This window comes from Chenopodium quinoa, unplaced genomic scaffold (assembly GCF_001683475.1).
Source record: "Chenopodium quinoa cultivar QQ74 unplaced genomic scaffold, ASM168347v1, whole genome shotgun sequence".
Taxonomy (NCBI): Eukaryota; Viridiplantae; Streptophyta; class Magnoliopsida; order Caryophyllales; family Amaranthaceae; genus Chenopodium; species Chenopodium quinoa.
Window position 1 is genome coordinate 2,316,857 of NW_018745003.1, and position 22,206 is coordinate 2,339,062.

The following is a 22,206-nucleotide window of genomic DNA, read 5'->3' on the forward strand; positions in this document are numbered from 1 at the left end:
GAAGGAATGGAAGGAATTAAGAAGAAACTCGAAGTTCCTGAAGGAACCTGAAGTTCCCGAAGGAACTTGACGATTGACTCATAAAGTTTTAAACGAAAGTTTTAAAACAGTTTTCATATCCCTTAATTTAAGGAAGTGATAAAAATCAGTTTTGAAAAAGATTTAAAAAGATTTTATAAATAAATAAATAATTCATTAATTTAAAAAGATAAGTTTTAAATTAATTAATTATTTATCTTTTAATTAATAAATAAATAATTATCTTTTTTATTAAATAATTATCTTTTGAATAAGTCTTTAACTGATTTTTAACTTGGTAAATATTGGCTGCTTAAATTAAGGAGCACGTTGAATTTAGGAGTCAAGCTAGGGAAATCATGTTCCTAAATTTCCTCTGCCTACATCCCAACTTCTCAGTCAAAGAGAACGTGGGATTAAGGGGGAAGTGGGAACTTGATGGAAGCTTGGTTTAACTCCTTATAAAAACAGATCAACGTTAAGTTTTGAAAGTGTGGAAAAACAATCTTAAGTATTCTGAGCATAGAGTTTCAAAGTGTTTAAAAGAGAAGTTCCTTCCATCCTTAGTCTCTTAAGTTCTTTAGGAAATACTTGTAATCATTGTGTAATTGGGTTTGGGTTGTGAGAGTTGTAAAGTGTGAGACTTGAGAGAGTTGTTTACACTGTACAAGTGATTCGGAGTAGAATCACAAAGTGTGAGAAACTGTGATTGAGGGATCACAGTTGGGTAACTTGAGTTCCTCACGGAACTTGAGTCTAGGCAACGTATTAGTGATTGTAAATCATTTTTACATAGTGAATTTATTCATTGCCTATCTCAGTGTCTTTTCTCTTAATAGTAGATTTAATTCCGCAAAATTTACCATAGTCTACATATACTACAATTCACCCCCCTCTTGTAGTATACATTGTTCTATCAATTGGTATCAGAGCAAGGAACTCGGAAAAGCAGGAAGCCCTGTCGAGTCAAGTTTCTGGAGGAACAATGTCGAAGGACGAGAGACTAGCTGAAGGTTATTCTACACAAAGACCTCCACTCTTCAATGGGAAGTACTACGCCTATTGGAAGACGAGGATGGAGATGTTCATACAGTCCGAGAATTATCAAGTCTGGCGAGCTATCGAGGTAGGAGATTACGAGGTAACAAAGGCCAATGCAGAAAACGAGGTAATTCCTAAACCTATTTCTGAATACGATAGAAGCGACTTTGAGAAGAAAGAGATTAATGCTACTGCTAAAAAACTCCTAGTTTGGGGTTTAGGGCCAGATGAACACACTCGTGTTATGGGATGTAAAACAGCAAAAGAAATATGGGATTTACTAGAAATAACCCACGAAGGAACTCATGAAGTTAAACGTTCTAAAATTGATATACTGCTTTCTAAATATGAACGTTTTGAAATGGGTTCAAAAGAAACTATTCAAGAAATGTTTACTCGTTTTAAAAATATTACTAATGAATTAGTTTCTCTTGGTAGAGTTATTCCTATGGATGAACAGGTACGCAAAATTCTAAGGAGTCTTCCTGAAGATGAACGGTGGAGATCCAAAGTGGCAGCTTTGCAGGAATCAAAGGACTTTACAATTTTCAACCTTGAACAACTTGCAGGTTCCTTAATAACTCATGAGCTTCACCTATCAAACAAAAGCCAAGAAAGTTCAAAGAGCCGAGGAATTGCTCTAAAGTTTGTCCAACCAAGTGAAGAGAATTCCGAATCTGGAAAGGAAGAAGCTGCCATGCTAGTCAGGAAGCTAAAAAAGTTGTACCGCAACAAAAGGTTTGGTGACCAAAAGAAAAGGAACTTCAAGAAAAACCAATATTCCAAGGAAACTGGAGGATGCCACAAATGTGGGAACACAGATCACTTCATCAAGGAATGTCCTCTCTGGGAATCAGAAAAAGGAAAAGGCAAAATGAAGGAACACGGAAAATCTAATACTCCAAACTTTTCAAAATCTGATTACAGGAAAGCCATGATAGCTGCGTGGGGAGACACAAGTTCCGAGGATGAAGAAGAATCCACGGAAGAAGAGACGACAAACCTGTGTTTGATGGCTAAACATAGTGAGTCTGCTTAAAAGTCAGAGGAGGTAAATCTCGAACCTAAATTTCTGAAATCCCTGTCAAAAGACAAATTAATTTCTTTGCTCATAGAAACTTTGGATGAATATAAAGAAATATGTCTTAAACTTGGACAAAATGAAAAAGCTCTAGAAATTTATAAGGATCATATGAAATATTTGAATAGTTCAAGAACAGATGTTCAGGGAAGATTCTTTGATTTGCTAGATAGAAACACTATGCTTAAAGAAACACTGGAAAGAGTCAAAAATGAAAATATCATGTTAAATGTTTAATTGACTCAGTATAAATTGTTATGCACTAACATTGATTCTAATAGTGCTCTTCAATTGCCTTTAGTAACCTTGAATGATGATTTTGAAAATTTGAAAAAAGAATTGCAGGTTACTAAAGACAAAAATGAATCCCTTGAAAAGGATTTAGAAAGAGCTAGAAACAACAAAAGTGCAATCCACATGGGAGTTCCAAGGTGGATATCCGAAGCTCAAACCAGAAGGACAGAGGGTTTGGGTTTCAACCACAAAAAGAAGAATAGTGGTAAAAAGAAAAAGTACGTGGAACTCCCTAGTGAGACTGTGTGTTCCTTCTGTGGCAAGTCAGGACACAAAGATACTGATTGCAAAAGAAAGGAACTTAAGTCCACTAAAAATATAGCTTATGTATGGCAAAAGAAAAATGAGTTTGCTGTATCAACAAAGGAACCCATGAAAGATGGGGTTCCTGAATCTAACCCTTAGTTTCTTTTGCAGGTCGTAGTGAGGGGGAACAACCAATGGTACCTCGATAGTAGTTGTTCCAAGCACATGACAGGAGTTAAATTAAGATTTCTCTCACTGACGGCCTATACAGGAGGAACAGTGACCTTTGGTGATAACAAGAAAGGCAGCATTGTTGCCGTAGGAAAAGTTGGAAGGTCAAGTTCCCAAGCTATTGATAATGTTTTTTAGTCGAGGGCCTCAAACACAGCTTATTAAGCATATCACAATTTTGTGATAAAGGAAACTCTGTAAGTTTTGATTCTGAAAAATGTAGCATCATTCAGAATAACACTGGGAAAGTTTTGCTGGAAGGAACTCGGAAAGGAAACACTTATACAGTGGATCTCAATACAGTTCCGAGGAAACTCTTAACTTGCCTCAGTGTCATTGAGGATGATCCTTTACTGTGGCATAAACGTTTTGGTCATGCAAGTTTCTCTTTGATTGATAAGTTAAAAACAAGGAACTTGGTAGAGGGACTTCCTTCAATCAAGTTCCTATGTGACAAAATTTGTGACGCTTGTGTGAAAGGAAAGCAGGTCAGGACATCCTTTAAATCCAAGAAGATGGTGAGTTCCACGAAACCCTTAGAGTTAATTCATATGGATTTATGTGGTCCTATGAGAATTCAAAGTAGAAGTGGAAAGAAGTACGCTTAGTAATTGTTGATGATTATTCTAGATTTACATGGGTTATTTTTATGTCTAGTAAGGATGAGACTTTTGACGAGTTTGTTACATTTTCCAGGAGAATTCAAAAGTCCACAGGTCATCAACTGATACACCTTAGATCCGATCATGGCACTGAATTTGAGAATTTTAAATTTGATGATTTATGCAGGGAACAAGGCTTAAGTCATAATTTCTCAGCTCCAAGAACTCCACAGAAAAATGGAGTTGTGGAAAGGAAGAACAGAACCTTAGAAGACATGGCTCGAACCATGTTAATAGCCAGCGATCTTCCAAGAAACTTCTGGGCAGAAGCCGTGAATACAGCCTGTTATATTATAAATCGTGTCATGCTAAGGCCTACATTAAATAAGACACCCTATGAACTGATGAAAGGCAGAAAACCGAACATATCTCATCTTAGAGCATTCGGTTGTAAATGCTTTGTACATAATAATGGTAAAAGAAACATAGGGAAATTCGATGAAAGGAGTGATGAAGCCGTATTTCTTGGATATGCTACTAACAGTAAAGCGTATAGAGTTTACAATAAACGTACTATGTGTGTTGAGGAAAGTGTGCATGTTATATTTGATGAAACTAATCCACTTCCATGTACACAGGAACATGAGGACTATGACTTTGAAATTGGTCTAGTAAGTTCTCAAGAACAAGAAGAAGATGCAATAATTCCAAATAAGCAGCCAACTCGAGTAAATGAAAATCATGAAAATCCGGAGAAGGAACTCGACATACTGACTGAAGTTCCTTCGACAGAACAGCCTCAGATTGAAGAACCTGCCGAGGAACCAATAACACAAGAGGAAATCACTGAAGAAGAAGCAACTGGCTCAGAAAATAAGAATAGTCGAGTTACTATCCAAACCTTCCAGCCCAAACCTTGGAAGCACCAAAAGTCACACCCACTGGACAAAATTATTAGTGACTTATGCAAAGGAACTCAGACTAGATCGCAAATGAGGAACTTCTGTGCCTTCAATGCTTTTCTATCTACTTTGGAACCTCGCAACCTTAAAGAAGCCTTAGAAGACCCTGACTGGATTATAGCCATGCAAGAGGAAGTTAATGAATTCAAAAGAAATCAGGTATGGCATCTTGAACCTAAGCCACTAGATAAAAAGGTCATAGATTTAAAATGGGTCTTTCGAAACAAACTTGATGAATATGGTACAATTGTAAAAAATAAGGCTAGGTTGGTTGTAAAGGGATATAACCAACAGGAAGGTATTGATTTTGAGGAAACATTTGCTCCTGTTGCTAGACTTGAGGCTATTAGAATTTTAATATCTTTTGCTGCTTTTATGGGTTTTAAACTGTATCAGATGGACGTAAAGTGTGCGTTTTTGAATGGTTTATTAAAAGAAACAGTTTACGTCGATCAACCCCCTGGATTCGAGAATCCAAACTTTCCAAACCATGTTTTTGAACTTGATAAGGCTCTCTACGGGCTAAAACAGGCTCCAAGAGCATGGTACGAAAGACTGTCCAAGTTCCTTTTGGAAAATGATTTTAAACGAGGAAAAATTGATAAAACTTTGTTTTTAAAATCTAAAGGAACTCATCTCTTAGTTGTGCAGATCTATGTTGATGATATTATATTTGGTGCAACTAACGAATCTTTGTGCAAGTACTTTGCTGACTTGATGTGCAGTGAGTTCCAAATGAGCATGATGGGGGAACTCAATTTCTTTTTAGGACTGCAGATCAAACAAACAGAATCAGGAATATTTATACATTAGCAAAAATATGTCAAGGAACTCCTGAAAAAGTATAACCTTGACAGCGCAAAGACTAACCACACTCTTATGGGAACTAACTCTAGGTTAGACGAAGATCCCTCAGGAACTTGTGTGGACCAGACAAAGTATAGAGGTATGATTGGTTCCTTACTATACTTAACTGCAAGTAGACCTGACATTTCTTTTAGTGTTGGTCTGTGTGCTAGGTTCCAATCAAACCCCAAAGAATCGCATCTAACAGCCTGATAGAACAATGTATACTACAAGAGGGGGGGTGAATTGTAGTGTATGTAGACTATGGTAAATTTTGCGGAATTAAATCTACTACTAAGAGAAAAGACACTGAGATAGGCAATGAATAAATTCACTATGTAAAAATGATTTACAATCACTAATACGTTGCCTAGACTCAAGTTCCGTGAGGAACTCAAGTTACCCAACTGTGATCCCTCAATCACAGTTTCTCACACTTTGTGATTCTACTCCGAATCACTTGTACAGTGTAAACAACTCTCTCAAATCTCACACTTTACAACTCTCACAACCCAAACCCAATTACACAATGATTACAAGTATTTTCTAAAGAACTTAAGAGACTAAGGATGGAAGGAACTTCTCTTTTAAACACTTTGAAACTCTATGCTCAGAATACTTAAGATTGTTTTTCCACACTTTCAAAACTTAACGTTGATCTGTTTTTATAGGGAGATTATCCAAGCTTCCATCATGTTCCTACTTCCCCCTCAATCCCACGTTCACCTATACTGGGAAGTTGGGATGTAAGTGGAGGAAGTTGAGAACCATGATTTCACTAACTTGACTCCCAAATCCAACGTGCATCCTGTTTTTAAGCAAACAGAATTTTACCAAGTCAAAAATCAGTTTAAAAGAACATTTATTAAAAAGATAAATATTTATTTATTAAAAAGATATTTAAACAATTAATTAATTTAAAATAAATTTATCTTTTAAATTAAAGAATTATTTAGATTTTATTTATTTATAAAATAAATCTTTTCAACTGATTTTATCCCAATATTTTCAAACTGATTTTATCTCTTCCTTAAATTAAGGATTTTGAAAACTGTTAAAAACTTTTCTGAGTCATCCGTTAATCGTCAAGTTCCTTCAGGAACTTCAGGTTCCTTCAGGAACTTCATGTTTCTTCTTAGTTCCTTCCAACACTTTTGTTTCTTAAGTTCATACACTGAGTAACTAAGTATATAGAGATATGAGGACATCTTGAAAGCTTGCATTCATCATCAAGTCTTCCAAACTTTGTTGTTCCTACTCCGGAACATATTACTTCAAACCTGAATCTTCTGCTTAACCAAGACTCTTTTAAACATCATTAGTCGGAGTTTGTTTTACGTAAGTCAATCATCAAAATATAAGGTAGTCAATTCAACAATATTCACCCTTTTTGATGATGACAAACAAAAACAAACTCGGTTAAAACAAAATAATCATCCAGGCAAATTTCGGAACTATTAACAGTAAACTAATTATATAAACAAAACAGAAAAAAATAAACTAAGTATTAAGAAGTCTGCATCATTCTACAAATTAATAAATTATGAGATTTATACCTTTGCTTAAACGATGAAGACTTGAAGGGAATCGGTTTGAGTCCAGCTTTCTGAGTTTGTTCTTCTCTTCCCCCTTTTGACATTATCAAAATGATAGAAAGAGCATGCTATATATAGTACTAAACTACGGAGGGAGTAGTAAATCTGAATTCATGAACGATTAAGCATGCGCACACAGCTCATATGCAACCAGAATGAGAATATCAAATTAAAAAACAAATCAAGCCAATTGATTTCAAACCGAATCAAAACAAAATCTATAAAACAAACCAAAAAAGATCCAAAATTAACAAAAGAAAAACTGAACAGAAGAACATTGTTCATAAATCACAAGAGACAGTGGGGTAGGTATGTTTGGCAGAGAGTGGAAGTGGTAGGAGCTTCATGGTAAAGGAACATCTTTGATTGCCTTGAGAATGGTCTTGTAGCACTGTTCCTTCACCGTAGCTTTGACTTCCTGGGATGAGGAGTCCATATGAGCATTGATTTTATTTTCCAGAGAAATCATCTGAGTTTGCAGCCCCTCAACTGTAGTAGCCAAGTGATCCACTTTAGAGGTAAGGGTAGTTATACTCTGTGTAAGTGTAGTGGACAAATGCTGAAGTTCCTCCTGGATTTGCAAGAGACTTGGACCAGAGCTAAAAGCGCTGAATCCGAAACCAGAAGTACAAGGCTGGGAAGCAAGGGGAGAAGGTATGGTGTGGTGAGCAGGGGATGGAATTTGAGGTGGTGATGGAGTTCCCTCTGGAACAGAAGAGGAGGGGCCCGGAGGAATTTGGGTGGAAGTTCCTTCAGAAACTTTAGTTGATTCTTCATCCAACTCAACAATGACAAGCTCAGAATGCAGGGGTTTGGGTTTGGATGAAGCAAATCTGACACTCCTCCTTCGTCTGCCTGGTATAGGGGTGTGTTTGACAGAACCCCCAACTTCCTGAAGTAACTCTTGCAGTAATGCCTCCTGAGCATCCTCTTCCTCCTTCTCATTCTCTTGATCATCCTCTTCCTCCTCCTCATTTGCACTCTCTACTACCCCATCACTCTTAACTTCTTCTACCTCTTTTTCACAATCCTTCTCTGGTTCTTTCTCTCCAATTGCATTTTTATTTTCCTCACGATTTTCCTCTTTCTTGTCTCCTTCCCCCTCACTGTGTTCCCCCTCGGAATCACTTTGCACATTAGATGCAAAACAAACATTCCCATTCACCACTTTTAATTTCAGCTTTAACAATGATTTTTCTTGAAGGATGTGTTCAGGTTTGAGAATGTATGTCTCGGTTTGTGGCAAAGGAACTTTCAAATCCTGAAACACCACTGTCAAAAGGGAACCATAGGGTATGTGTAGGTCGGGAATGCAGTGGTCTAGGTGGGCTATCATTAAGGCAGGAAAGTTAATGCTAACTTTCTTTGCTAGACAGAAGATAAGGGATGCATCTAACAGGGTTACAGTGCTGCGTTTTTGGGAACGAGGAAGAATTCCTCTCCAAATGATGTTGAACAATAGTTTATGCAAAGGAGTTAAGGCATTGTGGTTAGTTGTAGTAACTTTCGGGTTTCCACCAATAAATGTGACAATTTCGGTTTCATTGTGGCCATCTACGGTGTTTTTGGATTTGTTTTTGACATAGGTTCTATATCCAATATTTGGGGTTTTAAACAATTTGGCCAAATAACCTGCATCAAACTCAATATTCACACCACCAACCGTAGCACTACATACACCATCAACGCAAACAAAAGAGGAGCAAAATTCATCCATTAATGTAGGATAAATTGGAAACTTTGAACATACATCCAACAAATATATCCAATTTTGATAATCCAACAACTCTAAAATTTCGGAAAACTTACAATCCGTGCACCATGAGTGATCAATTGCATACCCAAGTAAGAATTTGTCGTTTCGGGTTTGCCAGGCTTTGGTGCGACGGGCCTTAGTTTTTTCTGGTTTTTCCTTGGGTTGAGTAGCCTTGCGTTTTGGTGCGTGAGAGGAGGAAGGGATTATCATAGTTGGAGGGACGGGTTTTGATGGTGAGTTCCGTCCGGATCGTCGTTCTAAGGGGTTGGAATTTATGTTGGTTTTCATGGTTGGGTGAATTTTGAGAAAGTAGGAGAAGTGTATAAATGGAGGTTGGTGGGAACGTGAAGGTGAGGAGGGGTTTGTGGGGAGTGACGGGTGATGATAGGTGATGAAGTTGAAGGGTTTGTAAAAAGTGACGGTTTAAGGGGTGTGGTGAAGTGACGGTTTAGGTGAAGTGAATGTGGGAGTGAATGTGGGAAAGCGTGTTAGTGGGGAGGTTGAAAGGTTGTGTGATTTATTTACAATAAAAAGAAAAATAAAAATAAGATAAAATCTAATTGAGAAAAAAAATCTTTTTGTTGTTTTGGAATTTATAAGATGAAAAAAAGATAAAATTAAAAATTTAAAGATAAATAAAAATGCCAGTAAGTTACTTCAGAGTAAAATACTGGTTGACCTGTACAGAGCTTTTAAAAAAAAACTTGGAAAATAATATGGCTTAATTTGTCTTCTTTATTGACATAATCACATGATCACACACTCATTAGAATTACATGCTTGTTCATTGCAAGATTCGAGATTATGTTTTTCACACCAAGGTTATATATAGCAATGCTCAGTCGTTTCACTAAGACATACCTTGGGGTTCCAAGAAGAACTGCTCAATTCAGCTTTATCATTCCGAGTTCCAATCGCATCTTTTCGAATTTTTCTCTACTCAAAGGCTTTGTTAGAATGTCAGCAATTTGATATTCAGTTTGTACAAATTCTAATTTAATAGAGCCTTTTTCCACATTGTCTTTTAGAAAGTGATGCCTAACATGAATATGCTTTACACGTGAATGATGTACTGGATCTTTTGAGATGCAAATAGCACTAGTATTATCACAGTATATAGGAACACATTCTAAAATTATGCCAAAATCACGCAACTGTTGCTTTATCCATATTAATTGGGAGCAACATGCAGCAGCAGCTACATATTCTGCTTCAGCAGTGGATAGAGCAACAGTGTTTTGTTTCTTGGAACTCCAAGAAACTGGACAAGAGCCTAAGAATTGAACCATACCTGACGTGCTCTTGCGATTTACTAAGTCTCCGGCATAATCTGCATCAGCAAATCCTTTGAGATCGAATGTATCACTTAGTGGGTAGAATAAACTCAAGTCTGCCGTTCCTTTAAGATATCTCAGTATTCTTTTTACGGCAGTTAGATGCGACTCTTTTGGATTTGATTGGAACCTAGCACAAAGACCAACACTAAAAGAAATGTCAGGTCTACTTGCAGTTAAATATAATAAGGAACCAATCATACCTCTGTACATTGTCTGGTCCACACAAGTTCCTGAGGGATCTTCGTCTAATCTAGAGTTAGTTCCCATAGGAGTGTGGTTAGTCTTTGCGTTGTCAAGGTTATACTTTTTCAGGAGTTCCTTGACATATTTTTGCTGATGTATAAATATTCCTGATTCTGTTTGTTTGATCTGCAGTCCTAAAAAGAAATTGAGTTCCCCCATCATGCTCATTTGGAACTCACTACACATCAAGTCAGCAAAGTACTTGCACAAAGATTCGTTAGTTGCACCAAATATAATATCATCAACATAGATCTGTACAACTAAAAGATGAGTTCCTTTAGATTTTAAAAACAAAGTTTTATCAATTTTTCCTCGTTTAAAATCATTTTCCAAAAGGAACTTAGACAATCTTTCATACCATGCTCTTGGAGCTTGTTTTAGTCCGTAGAGAGCCTTATCAAGTTTAAAAACATGGTTTGGAAAATTTGGATTCTCGAATCCAGGGGGTTGATCGACGTAAACTGTTTTTTTTAATAAACCATTCAAAAACGCACACTTTACGTCCATCTGATACAGTTTAAAACCCATAAAAGCAGCAAAAGATATTAAAATTCTAATAGCCTCAAGTCTAGAAACAGGAGCAAATGTTTCCTCAAAATCAATACCCTCCTGTTGGTTATATCCCTTTACAACCAACCTAGCCTTATTTCGTACAATTGTACCATATTCATCAAGTTTGTTTTGAAAGACCCATTTTAAGCCTATGACCTTTTTATCTAGTGGCTTAGGTTCAGGATGCCATACCTAATTTCTTTCGAATTCATTGAGTTCCTCTTGCATGGATATAATCCAGTCAGGGTCTTCTAAGGCTTCTTTATGGTTGCGAGGTTCCAAAGTAGATAGAAAAGCATTGAAGGCACAGAAGTTCCTCATTTGCGATCTAGTCTGAGTTCCTTTGCATAAGTCACTGATAATTTTGTCCAGTGGGTGTGACTTTTGGTGCTTCCAAGGTTTGGGCTGGAAGGTTTGGATAGGAACTCGACTATTCTGATTTCCTGAGCCTGTTGCTTCTTCTTCAGTGATTTCCTCTTGTGTTATTGGTTCCTCGGCAGGTTCTTCATTCTGAGGCTGTTCTCTCGAAGGAACTTCAGTCTGTATGTCGAGTTCCTTCTCTGGATTTTCATGATTTTCATTTAATCGAGTTGGCTGCTTATTTGGAATTACTGCATCTTCTTCTTGTTCTTGAGGACGTACTAGACCAATTTCAAAGTCATAGTCCTCATGTTCCTGTGTACATGGAAGTGGATTAGTTTCATCAAATATAACATGCACACTTTCCTCAACACACATAGTGCGTTTATTGTAAACTCTATACGCTTTACTGTTAGTAGCATATCCGAGAAATACGGCTTCATCACTTCTTTCATCGAATTTCCCTATGTTCCTTTTACCATTATTATGCACAAAACATTTACAACCAAATGCTCTCAGATGAGATATATTCGGTTTTCTGCCTTTCATAAGTTCATAGGGTGTCTTATTTAATATAGGCCTTAGCATGACACGATTTATAATATAACAGGCTGTATTCACGGCTTCTGCCCAGAAGTTCCTTGGAAGATCGCTGGCTATTAACATGGTTCGAGCCATGTCTTCTAAGGTTCTGTTCTTCCTTTCCACAACTCCATTTTGCTGTGGAGTTCTTGGAGCTGAGAAATTATGACTTAAGCCTTGTTCCCTGCATAAATCATCAAATTTAAAATTCTCAAATTCAGTGCCATGATCAGATCTAAGGTGTATCAGTTGATGTCCGGTGGACTTTTGAATTCTCCTGAAAAATGTGACAAACTCATCAAAAGTCTCATCTTTGCTAGACATAAAAATTACCCATGTGAATCTAGAATAATCATCAACAATTACTAAGACATACTTCTTTCCACTTCTACTTTGAATCCTCATAGGACCACACAAATCCATATGAATTAACTCTAAAGGTTTCGTGGAACTCACCATTTTCTTGGATTTAAAGGATGATCTGACCTGTTTTCCTTTCACACAAGCATCACAAATTTTGTCACATAGGAACTTGATTGAAGGAAGTCCCTCTACCAAGTTCCTTGTTCTTAATTTATCAATCAAAGAGAAACTTGCATGACCAAAACGTTTATGCCACAGTAAAGGATCATCCTCAATGACACTGAGGCAAGTTAAGTTGTTCCTCGGAACTGTATTGAGATCCACTGTATAAGTGTTCCCTTTCCGAGTTCCTTCCAGCAAAACTTTCCCAGTGTCATTCTGAATGATGCTACATTTTTCAGAATCAAAACTTACTGAGTTTCCTTTATCACAAAATTGTGATATGCTTAATAAGCTGTGTTTGAGGCCCTCGACTAAAAAAACGTTATCAATAGCTTGGGAACTTGACCTTCCAACTTTTCCTACGGCAACAATGCTGCCTTTCTTATTATCACCAAAGGTCACAGTTCCTCCTGTATAGGCCGTCAGTGAGAGAAATCTTGATTCATCTCCTGTCATGTGCTTGGAACAACCACTATCGAGGTACCATTGGTTGTTCCCCCTCACTACGACCTCCTTTGACCTTTCACTGTGTTTAGCCATCAAACACAGGTTTGCAGTTTCTTCTTCCGTGGATTCTTCTTCATCCTCAGAACTTGTGTCTCCCCACGCAGCTATCATGGCTTTCCTGTAATCAGATTTTGAAAAGTTAGGAGTATTAGATTTTCCGTGTTCCTTCATTTTGCCTTTTCCTTTTTCTGATTCCCAGAGAGGGCATTCCTTGATGAAGTGATCTGTGTTCCCACATTTGTGGCAACCTCCTGTTTCCTTGGAGTATTGGTTCTTCTTGAAGTTCCTTTTCTTTTGGTCACCAAACCTTTTGTTGCGGTACAGCTTTTTTAACTTCCTGACTAGCATGGCAGCTTCTTCCTCTCCAGATTCGGAATCCTCATCACTTGGTTGGGCAACTTTTAAAGCGATTCCTCGGCTTTTTGAGCTTTCTTGACTTTTGTTTGATAGGTGAAGCTCATGAGTTATCAAGGAACCTGCAAGTTGTTCAAGGTTAAAGGTTGTAAAGTCCTTTGATTCCTGCAAAGCAGCCACTTTGGCTCTCCACCGTTCATCTTCAGGAAGGCTTCTTAGAATTTTGCGTACCTGTTCATCCATAGGAACAACTCTACCAAGAGAAACTAATTCATTAGTAATATTTTTAAAACGAGTAAACATTTCTTGAATAGTTTCTTTTGAACCCATTTCAAAACGTTCATATTTAGAAAGCAGTATATCAATTTTAGAACGTTTGACTTCATGAGTTCCTTCGTGGGTTATTTCTAGTAAATCCCATATTTCTTTTGCTGTTTTACATCCCATAACACGAGTGTGTTCATCTGGCCCTAAACCCCAAACTAGGAGTTTTTTAGCAGTAGCATTAATCTCTTTCTTCTCAAAGTCATTTCTATCATATTCAGAGATAGGTTTAGGAATTACCTCATTTTCTGCATTGGTCTTGGTTACCTCGTAATCTCCTACTTCGATAGCTCGCCAGACTTGATAATTCTCGGACTGTATGAACATCTCCATCCTTGTCTTCCAATAGGCATAGTACTTCCCATTGAAGAGTGGTGGTCTTTGTGTAGAGTAACCTTCAGCTAGTCTCTCGTCCTTTGACATTGTTCCTCCAGGAACTTGACTCGACAGGGCTTCCTGCTTTTCCGAGTTCCTTACTCTGATACCAATTGATAGAACAATGTATACTACAAGAGGGGGGGTGAATTGTAGTGTATGTAGACTATGGTAAATTTTGCGGAATTAAATCTACTACTAAGAGAAAAGACACTGAGATAGGCAATGAATAAATTCACTATGTAAAAATGATTTACAATCACTAATACGTTGCCTAGACTCAAGTTCCGTGAGGAACTCAAGTTACCCAACTGTGATCCCTCAATCACAGTTTCTCACACTTTGTGATTCTACTCCGAATCACTTGTACAGTGTAAACAACTCTCTCAAATCTCACACTTTACAACTCTCACAACCCAAACCCAATTACACAATGATTACAAGTATTTTCTAAAGAACTTAAGAGACTAAGGATGGAAGGAACTTCTCTTTTAAACACTTTGAAACTCTATGCTCAGAATACTTAAGATTGTTTTTCCACACTTTCAAAACTTAACGTTGATCTGTTTTTATAGGGAGATTATCCAAGCTTCCATCATGTTCCTACTTCCCCCTCAATCCCACGTTCACCTATACTGGGAAGTTGGGATGTAAGTGGAGGAAGTTGAGAACCATGATTTCACTAACTTGACTCCCAAATCCAACGTGCATCCTGTTTTTAAGCAAACAGAATTTTACCAAGTCAAAAATCAGTTTAAAAGAACATTTATTAAAAAGATAAATATTTATTTATTAAAAAGATATTTAAACAATTAATTAATTTAAAATAAATTTATCTTTTAAATTAAAGAATTATTTAGATTTTATTTATTTATAAAATAAATCTTTTCAACTGATTTTATCCCAATATTTTCAAACTGATTTTATCTCTTCCTTAAATTAAGGATTTTGAAAACTGTTAAAAACTTTTCTGAGTCATCCGTTAATCGTCAAGTTCCTTCAGGAACTTCAGGTTCCTTCAGGAACTTCATGTTTCTTCTTAGTTCCTTCCAACACTTTTGTTTCTTAAGTTCATACACTGAGTAACTAAGTATATAGAGATATGAGGACATCTTGAAAGCTTGCATTCATCATCAAGTCTTCCAAACTTTGTTGTTCCTACTCCGGAACATATTACTTCAAACCTGAATCTTCTGCTTAACCAAGACTCTTTTAAACATCATTAGTCGGAGTTTGTTTTACGTAAGTCAATCATCAAAATATAAGGTAGTCAATTCAACACAGCCGTCAAGAGAATACTGAGATATCTCAAAGGAACTGACGACTTGAGTTTATTCTACCCAAGAAGTGACACATATGATCATACTGGATTTGCCGATGCCGACTATGCTGGGGATTTGGTGAATAGAAAAAGTACATCAAGTATGGTCCAATTCCTAGGATCTTGTTTAGTTTCTTGGAGTTCCAAGAAACAGAATACAGTTGCTCTATCCACAGCAGAAGCAGAATACGTAGCAGCTGCTGCATGTTGCTCACAACTGTTGTGGATAAAACAACAATTACGTGATTTTGGCATAGTTCTTGAATGTGTTCCAATATACTGTGATAATACAAGTGCTATTTGCATATCAAAAGATCCAGTACATCATTCATGTGTAAAGCATATTCATGTTAGGCATCATTTTCTAAAAGACAATGTGGAAAAAGGCTCTATTAAACTAGAATTTGTACAAACTGAATATCAAATTGCTGACATTCTAACAAAGCCTTTGAGTAGAGATAAATTCGAAAAGATGCGATTGGAACTCGGAATGATAAAGCTGAATTGAGCAGTTCTTCTTAGAACCCCAAGGTATGTCTTAGTGAAACGACTGAGCATTGCTATATATAACCTTGGTGTGAAAAACATAATCTTGAATCTTGCAATGAAAGAGTGTGCAATTCTATTTTGTGTGTGATCATATGATTATGTCGATGAAAAAGACAAATTGAGCCATGTTGTTTCCAAGTTCCTTTTGCTAAAGTTACAAACCTCTGTACATGTCAACTAGTAGATCACCTCACGTAATTTACTGGAAATTTTCTTTCGTTATTTTCCATTTTTATTTATCTTTTTATTTTTGTAATTTTCTTATTGTTATCTTTTTCTATTTTTTTATTATTATTCTTCCTATTCAAAAATACAAAAATATTTGTTCTTATCTTATTTTTTCTTTATCTTATTTTCATCTTCATTATCTTTATTAATCCTTTAATTTTTTTTTATCCTTGTTTAATTTTTTTATTTTTGTTAAGTTATTGTTTGATATGATTGCAAAATAAATTATCACCCACAATTTACCCAAACCCACTTCTCCATAAACCTAAACCGTCACATCACATCAATACCACTACTCCATAATTCCCTCTCTTCCCATACACTCAACCAATCCTGGGCACCGTGCCGTGCCGGGCCGCCGCGACCGTGCCTGGCGGGCCGCGGGCTGGTTCGTGCCGTGCCGGTCGTGCCGGCGGGCCCAGGATTTCGTGCCGGCCATTTTCACAGGCCAGCCCACGGCACGGCACGACCCTCGTGCCTGGCGGGCTCGTGCCGTGCCGGCCACGTGCCGGGCTGCGGGCTGGTGCAGTTTTCATTTTTTTTTTTTTTTTTTTTTAATGAAAACATTATTAATTAATAAGTTTATAATGTATATAAGTTATAAAATTATAATTATAAGTTTTATAAGGTAACTTATAAGTTTATAACTTATAAGTTATAAGTTATTAAGTTATGAATTTTATAATTATAAGTTGAATATTTATGTTTTATAATTTGTATATTCAATATTTATATTTATATATTTACTTTATACTATTACTTTAAAATTTAATGTTTATGATTTATTAGTAATTGGTATAATTTTATTTTTTTTTAATATGAATTTACAAATTGTAACAAAACGGGGAAAAAAAGGCAAATTGGACTTTGGATGTGAATAATGCGTACTTTATATTATTATTACTTGAGTTGAGAAAATTGTACAATGATAACAATGATAAAAATCATACAATGATGGTATTAAACAAAAATTGGAAAATGATAAAATTGATATTTTTAAAATCGTACAATATACAATAATTGTCTATTCTTCTTCTCCTTCTTCTTGCTCGTCTTCGTCTTCGTCTTCGTCTTCGCCTTCGCCTTCAAGGTCATCGGCTAGTTGCATAGATTGGGAACTAGCCGAACCCGAACCGGAAGCGGAGGTTCCTTCTTCGTTGTCGTTGTGGTCGTAAGAACGGTCTTGTGAGCGATTTTCCGCATCCAACCAATCTTTGAAACACACGCACATTTCTAGTGTTTCGGGTTTTAGACTTGTTCTTCTATCGTCTAAAACCCTTCCGGATGCGCTGAAAGCTCGTTCGGAGGCGACGGAGGAAACTTGGATAGCAAGAATGTCTCGTGCCATTGCCGCCAAAGTTGGATGCTTCGAGCTTTGTTGTTTCCACCATGCAAGGAGGTCGAGGCTGTTTATCTCATCGTCGTCCATGCCTTTGGTGAAGTCGTAACTCAGGTACATCTGCAACTCCGAGACGTCGCTTTGCGTTCTCCTGATTGATGAATCACCTGAAAACCTTGAAATCAAGTTAGTAGCTTGTGAAAATAAATGTTTGGCCTTCTTACTTACGTTTTTGGATGGTTGGGAAGGCCCTGAGCGAGGAACGGTGCCATATTTGGCTTCATAGACTCTATATAAAGCAAAAAACTTATCCTTCACATTAGTCTTATAGTTTTCTACATCATCGTCAAGAAACATGCATTGAAAGTAAATGTCAACTAACATAAATGTGTTTTCATACTTTTGCCTAGGATCTAATATGGAAGCAAAAATATAAATCAAAGGAATCTCACTATAATATTTACGCCACTTTTTTTCCATTGCTGGAAGATACTGATCATAATCACTTTGATCGCGATGATCAGCGAAAAGTTGGGCGAGTAAGCATGCATTAGAAAGAAAGTTTTGAGCACAAGGATTGTAAACAGTAGAAAAACAATACGTCATGTTATATAATAACTGTAAAAATTGCATATATCTTTCACAGTTATTCCAATCATCATCATACAAAGCATTTTGTGGAAATTTTTGGTTGTAAAATAATTTTAACGGGCCCTTGTACTCAATTGCCTTTGTTAACATGTCATAGGTGGAATTCCACCTAGTTGGGCAATCGGTTCTAATTTTTATTACCCTTATCTTTTGTTGTTTTAGAAAACTCTTCCATTCTTGGTATCTCATGTTAGAGCTATTAATAGACATAATAGCATCTCTGATTTTGCTGTAGTATGGGCCAATTGCCCGAACTCCATCCTGTACACATAAGTTAAGTACATGGAAAACACATCTAGTATGAAGAGCTTCACCGTCTAATAGTACATCGGTTAAGTTTTGTTTGATAAGATTAGCTGTGTATGTCATAGAGGTTGCATTATCAAAAGTCATAGACATCATTTTATCTCGAAGGTTGTATTCGTCTATTGCTTGCATTAAATGGTGAGCAATGTTAATGCCGGTGTGTGGGTATTCCAGCATTTTGAAATGTATTATTCTTTTTTGTAACATCCATTGATCATCTACCCAATGGCAAGTCACACATAAATAGTGATATTTATAACCACTATCCCAAGAATCGGCTGTTAAAGATACTCTACAGTTAAGGTTACTCAATTCGGCTTGTAACCGGACTTTGTACTCTAGGAAATTTTTCATTGCGGCGGAACGAACGGTTTTCCTAGAGATTCTTTTATGTTGGGGTTGTAGTGCTTTGTTAATGTAGGTGTTGAATGCGTCACTTTCCGAGAAAAGAAAAGGTTGTTCGGCGTGTACTATCATTTTTCCTAGTTCATCCCTATCCCTCTCATAGTTGTATGTAAAGCCGTATGGATGGAATTGGGAAATTTTGGGCTGGGTTGGATCACTAGCTGGTTTTGCACAAGCTTTCATGTGTCTAGATAAGTGTCCCGTCCCGTTTTTGGTAACTGCCGTGAATACACTATTACATGTTTTACATTTTGCCCATTGTTCACCATCTTTACTTAGGACAAAATAACGCCATACCTCACTCCTTCGGTTTTTCAAAAGTAGCATCTCAGTTTCGGTTAACCATTCATGATGTGTGTGATGGTTAGTAGGGGGACTAGTGGGAGTGGCAGTAGAAGGGGTAGAACCGGAGGGAATTCGGGTACTTTCTTGGCTACCTTGGCTAGAACAATAGTTTTGTTGATTACCGATATAATTAGGTGGAAATTGGTATGGTGGTAGTGGAAATTGGTTTAGTGGTGGTGCTGGAAATCCCGACGTATTATATGGCTCATAGCCCGGGGGGAAGTAAATGGGGTCATTGGTTTGACTCGTAATTTGGGGGTTCGTTGTATTTGGTGGTTCCCTAGAACTACTACTACGGATAAGTCGGCCTTTCCCCCTAGACCTAGATGATGGGTTGTTCGATGCCATAATTAACAATTAATTTTTTAATAAAAAGTGGTTAACTATAATAATAATAATTAATAACAACAATTTTAACAATAAAAATATCAATAATAATAATTAATAACAACAACTATAACAATAACAATAACAACAAAAATAAATAATAACAACAATTGTAACAATAATAATAATTAATAACAACAATTATAACAACAACAATAACAATTAACAACAATAATAATTAAACAAGATTATTCTAATAATAACAATAAAACAATAATAAATTTAAGATTAGTTTAGATCTTACAACCGTGCTTCAACGCTCCACTAATTACGATTACGAACTTTTTAATTTTTTCCGATATTAGGAAAATAATTAGAGAATTTAAGAGAATAATTAGAGAATTTAAGAAAATAAGGATTATTAGAGATTTAGAGAATATAAGAGATAAGAAGAAGAGATTGTGATTTTGTGATTTGGGAATGAAATGGAGGTGAGTATTTATAGATTTTTTGGCAAAAAACTAGCCGTTTATAGCCGTTTTATAGCCGTTGGCCCGCGGGCCGTGCCTGCGGGCCAGCACGGCGGGCCATGCCCGTGCTCGTGCCGGGCCGTGCCTGGGAATTCTCCACCGTGTCCGTGGCACGGCCCGTGGCACGGAAGTCGAACTTCGTGCCGTGCCGTGCTTGACTTCGGGCCGTGCCGGGCTGCTCCGAACGGCGGGCCGTGCCGGGCGGCACGCGGGCCAACCCGGCCCGTGCCCAGGTTTGCACTCAACCCACATTCACTCCACCTAAATTCAAGTCACCTAAAACCATCAGTTCACCAAAACCATCCACCTTCACCTCTTCAAATTACCACCAAACCTCCATAAAAACCCCACCGTAACAACCCAATCAAAACCCACCTTCAATTATCTTCTTCTTAGCCAATACAATGCAAATTAATTTCCCTGCATTAATGATCATCCACCTTGAGTCATAAAGTAGAAAATGGTGTAACATTTTTTGTTAAAAACCCGAGGGAACAAACTGAGGGGGAATCAAATATTGTTGAAGAAGATGAGGCCAAAAGTGGGGCTGATCTTTGTGAGGGAGAAGATGAGTTGGAAGAGGCAGTTGATGGTGTATCAAAGAAAAAAAAAAGCGAAATACAAAGGTAGTAATGAGGGAAAAAGTTTAAGGAGATTGAGGAATAAAAGGAGACAAAGGATATGATGGCGAAGAAGGGATGAAGTTCACATACACTTAATTCATCAATCTGACTCAGAGGACAAAAATCCCAATGAAATTCTTAACCACCATGTTCCTTTTTCAAAAGAAACATCCCCAAGTTCCTTATCCTGACCTACTTAGTTTCTCTCCATTTGGCTTTACTGCATTTCGTGAATATCTACCCTCGCCCAAACCTAAACAACCTCCACAACACCCTCAGCCTAACCTTACATCACTTAGCCTCTTTTGCAATTTATATTGAACAGTGATGTTTTGTTTTAATTTTTATTTTCTGTTTTATCTAGCACAATTTTTTTTCTTTCGGCTTGTACTAATGGAACTGGCTCAGTTTTCTCTTTGGAATTGACATTCTCATTTTGGTTGCATATAAACTGTGTGCGCATGCTTAATCGTTCATGAATTCAGATTTACTACTCCCTCCGTAGTTTAGTACTATATATAGCATGCTCTTTCTATCATTTTGATAATGTCAAAAGGGGGAAGAGAAGAACAAACTCAGAAAGCTGGACTCAAACTGATTCCCTTCAAGTCTTCATCATTTAAGTAAAGGTATAAATTTCACAATTTATTAATTTCATGAATGATGCAGACTTCTTTATCCTTAGTTTATTTTATTGCTTTAAATAATTTAATTGTTTTATTTAAGTATTGGTTACTCTGATTGCTTGGATGTTTGTTTTTGTTTGTCATCATCAAAAAGGGGGAATATTGTTGAATTGACTACCTTAATATTTTGATGATTGACTTACGTAAAACAAACTCTGACTAATGATGTTTATGAGTCTTGGTTGAACAGAAAGATTCAGGTACACAAATACATGTTCCGGAGTAGGAACAACAGAGTTTGGAAGACTTGGTGATGAATGCAAGCTTTCAAGATGTCCTCACAACTCTATATACTTAGTTACTCAGTGTACGAGCTTAAGAAACAAAAGTGTTGGAAGGAATGGAAGGAATTAAGAAGAAACTCGAAGTTCCTGAAGGAACCTGAAGTTCCCGAAGGAACTTGACGATTGACTCATAAAGTTTTAAACGAAAGTTTTAAAACAGTTTTCATATCCCTTAATTTAAGGAAGTGATAAAAATCAGTTTTGAAAAAGATTTAAAAAGATTTTATAAATAAATAAATAATTCATTAATTTAAAAAGATAAGTTTTAAATTAATTAATTATTTATCTTTTAATTAATAAATAAATAATTATCTTTTTTATTAAATAATTATCTTTTGAATAAGTCTTTAACTGATTTTTAACTTGGTAAATATTGGCTGCTTAAATTAAGGAGCACGTTGAATTTAGGAGTCAAGCTAGGGAAATCATGTTCCTAAATTTCCTCTGCCTACATCCCAACTTCTCAGTCAAAGAGAACGTGGGATTAAGGGGGAAGTGGGAACTTGATGGAAGCTTGGTTTAACTCCTTATAAAAACAGATCAACGTTAAGTTTTGAAAGTGTGGAAAAACAATCTTAAGTATTCTGAGCATAGAGTTTCAAAGTGTTTAAAAGAGAAGTTCCTTCCATCCTTAGTCTCTTAAGTTCTTTAGGAAATACTTGTAATCATTGTGTAATTGGGTTTGGGTTGTGAGAGTTGTAAAGTGTGAGACTTGAGAGAGTTGTTTACACTGTACAAGTGATTCGGAGTAGAATCACAAAGTGTGAGAAACTGTGATTGA

The 22,206-nt window shown here is 36.6% G+C and overlaps 1 protein-coding gene across 1 annotated transcript; it reads left to right on the forward strand.

The window, feature by feature from the left end:
* Positions 1 to 1,003: 1,003 nt before the first annotated feature.
* LOC110708121 lies at positions 1,004 to 5,534 on the forward strand. The gene is made up of 5 exons (XM_021886230.1): positions 1,004 to 2,084; positions 2,442 to 2,838; positions 3,135 to 3,509; positions 3,701 to 5,020; positions 5,495 to 5,534. The coding sequence occupies exons 1-5, from the start codon at positions 1,004 to 1,006 to the stop codon at positions 5,532 to 5,534; spliced, it is 3,213 nt and encodes a 1,070-aa protein (XP_021741922.1).
* Positions 5,535 to 22,206: the final 16,672 nt, after the last annotated feature.

What these genes read in the sequence shown, in the direction of transcription:
- LOC110708121 (XM_021886230.1), top strand. Translation starts at nt 1,004, where the DNA reads ATGTCGAAGGACGAGAGACTAGCTGAAGGTTATTCTACACAAAGACCT. An exon ending in GTTCCTGAATCTAACCCTTA is followed by an intron (nt 2,839 to 3,134) that starts GTTTCTTTTGCA and finishes TGAAAAATGTAG; the next exon opens with CATCATTCAGAATAACACTG. An exon ending in CAAAGTAGAAGTGGAAAGAA is followed by an intron (nt 3,510 to 3,700) that starts GTACGCTTAGTA and finishes TGATTTATGCAG; the next exon opens with GGAACAAGGCTTAAGTCATA.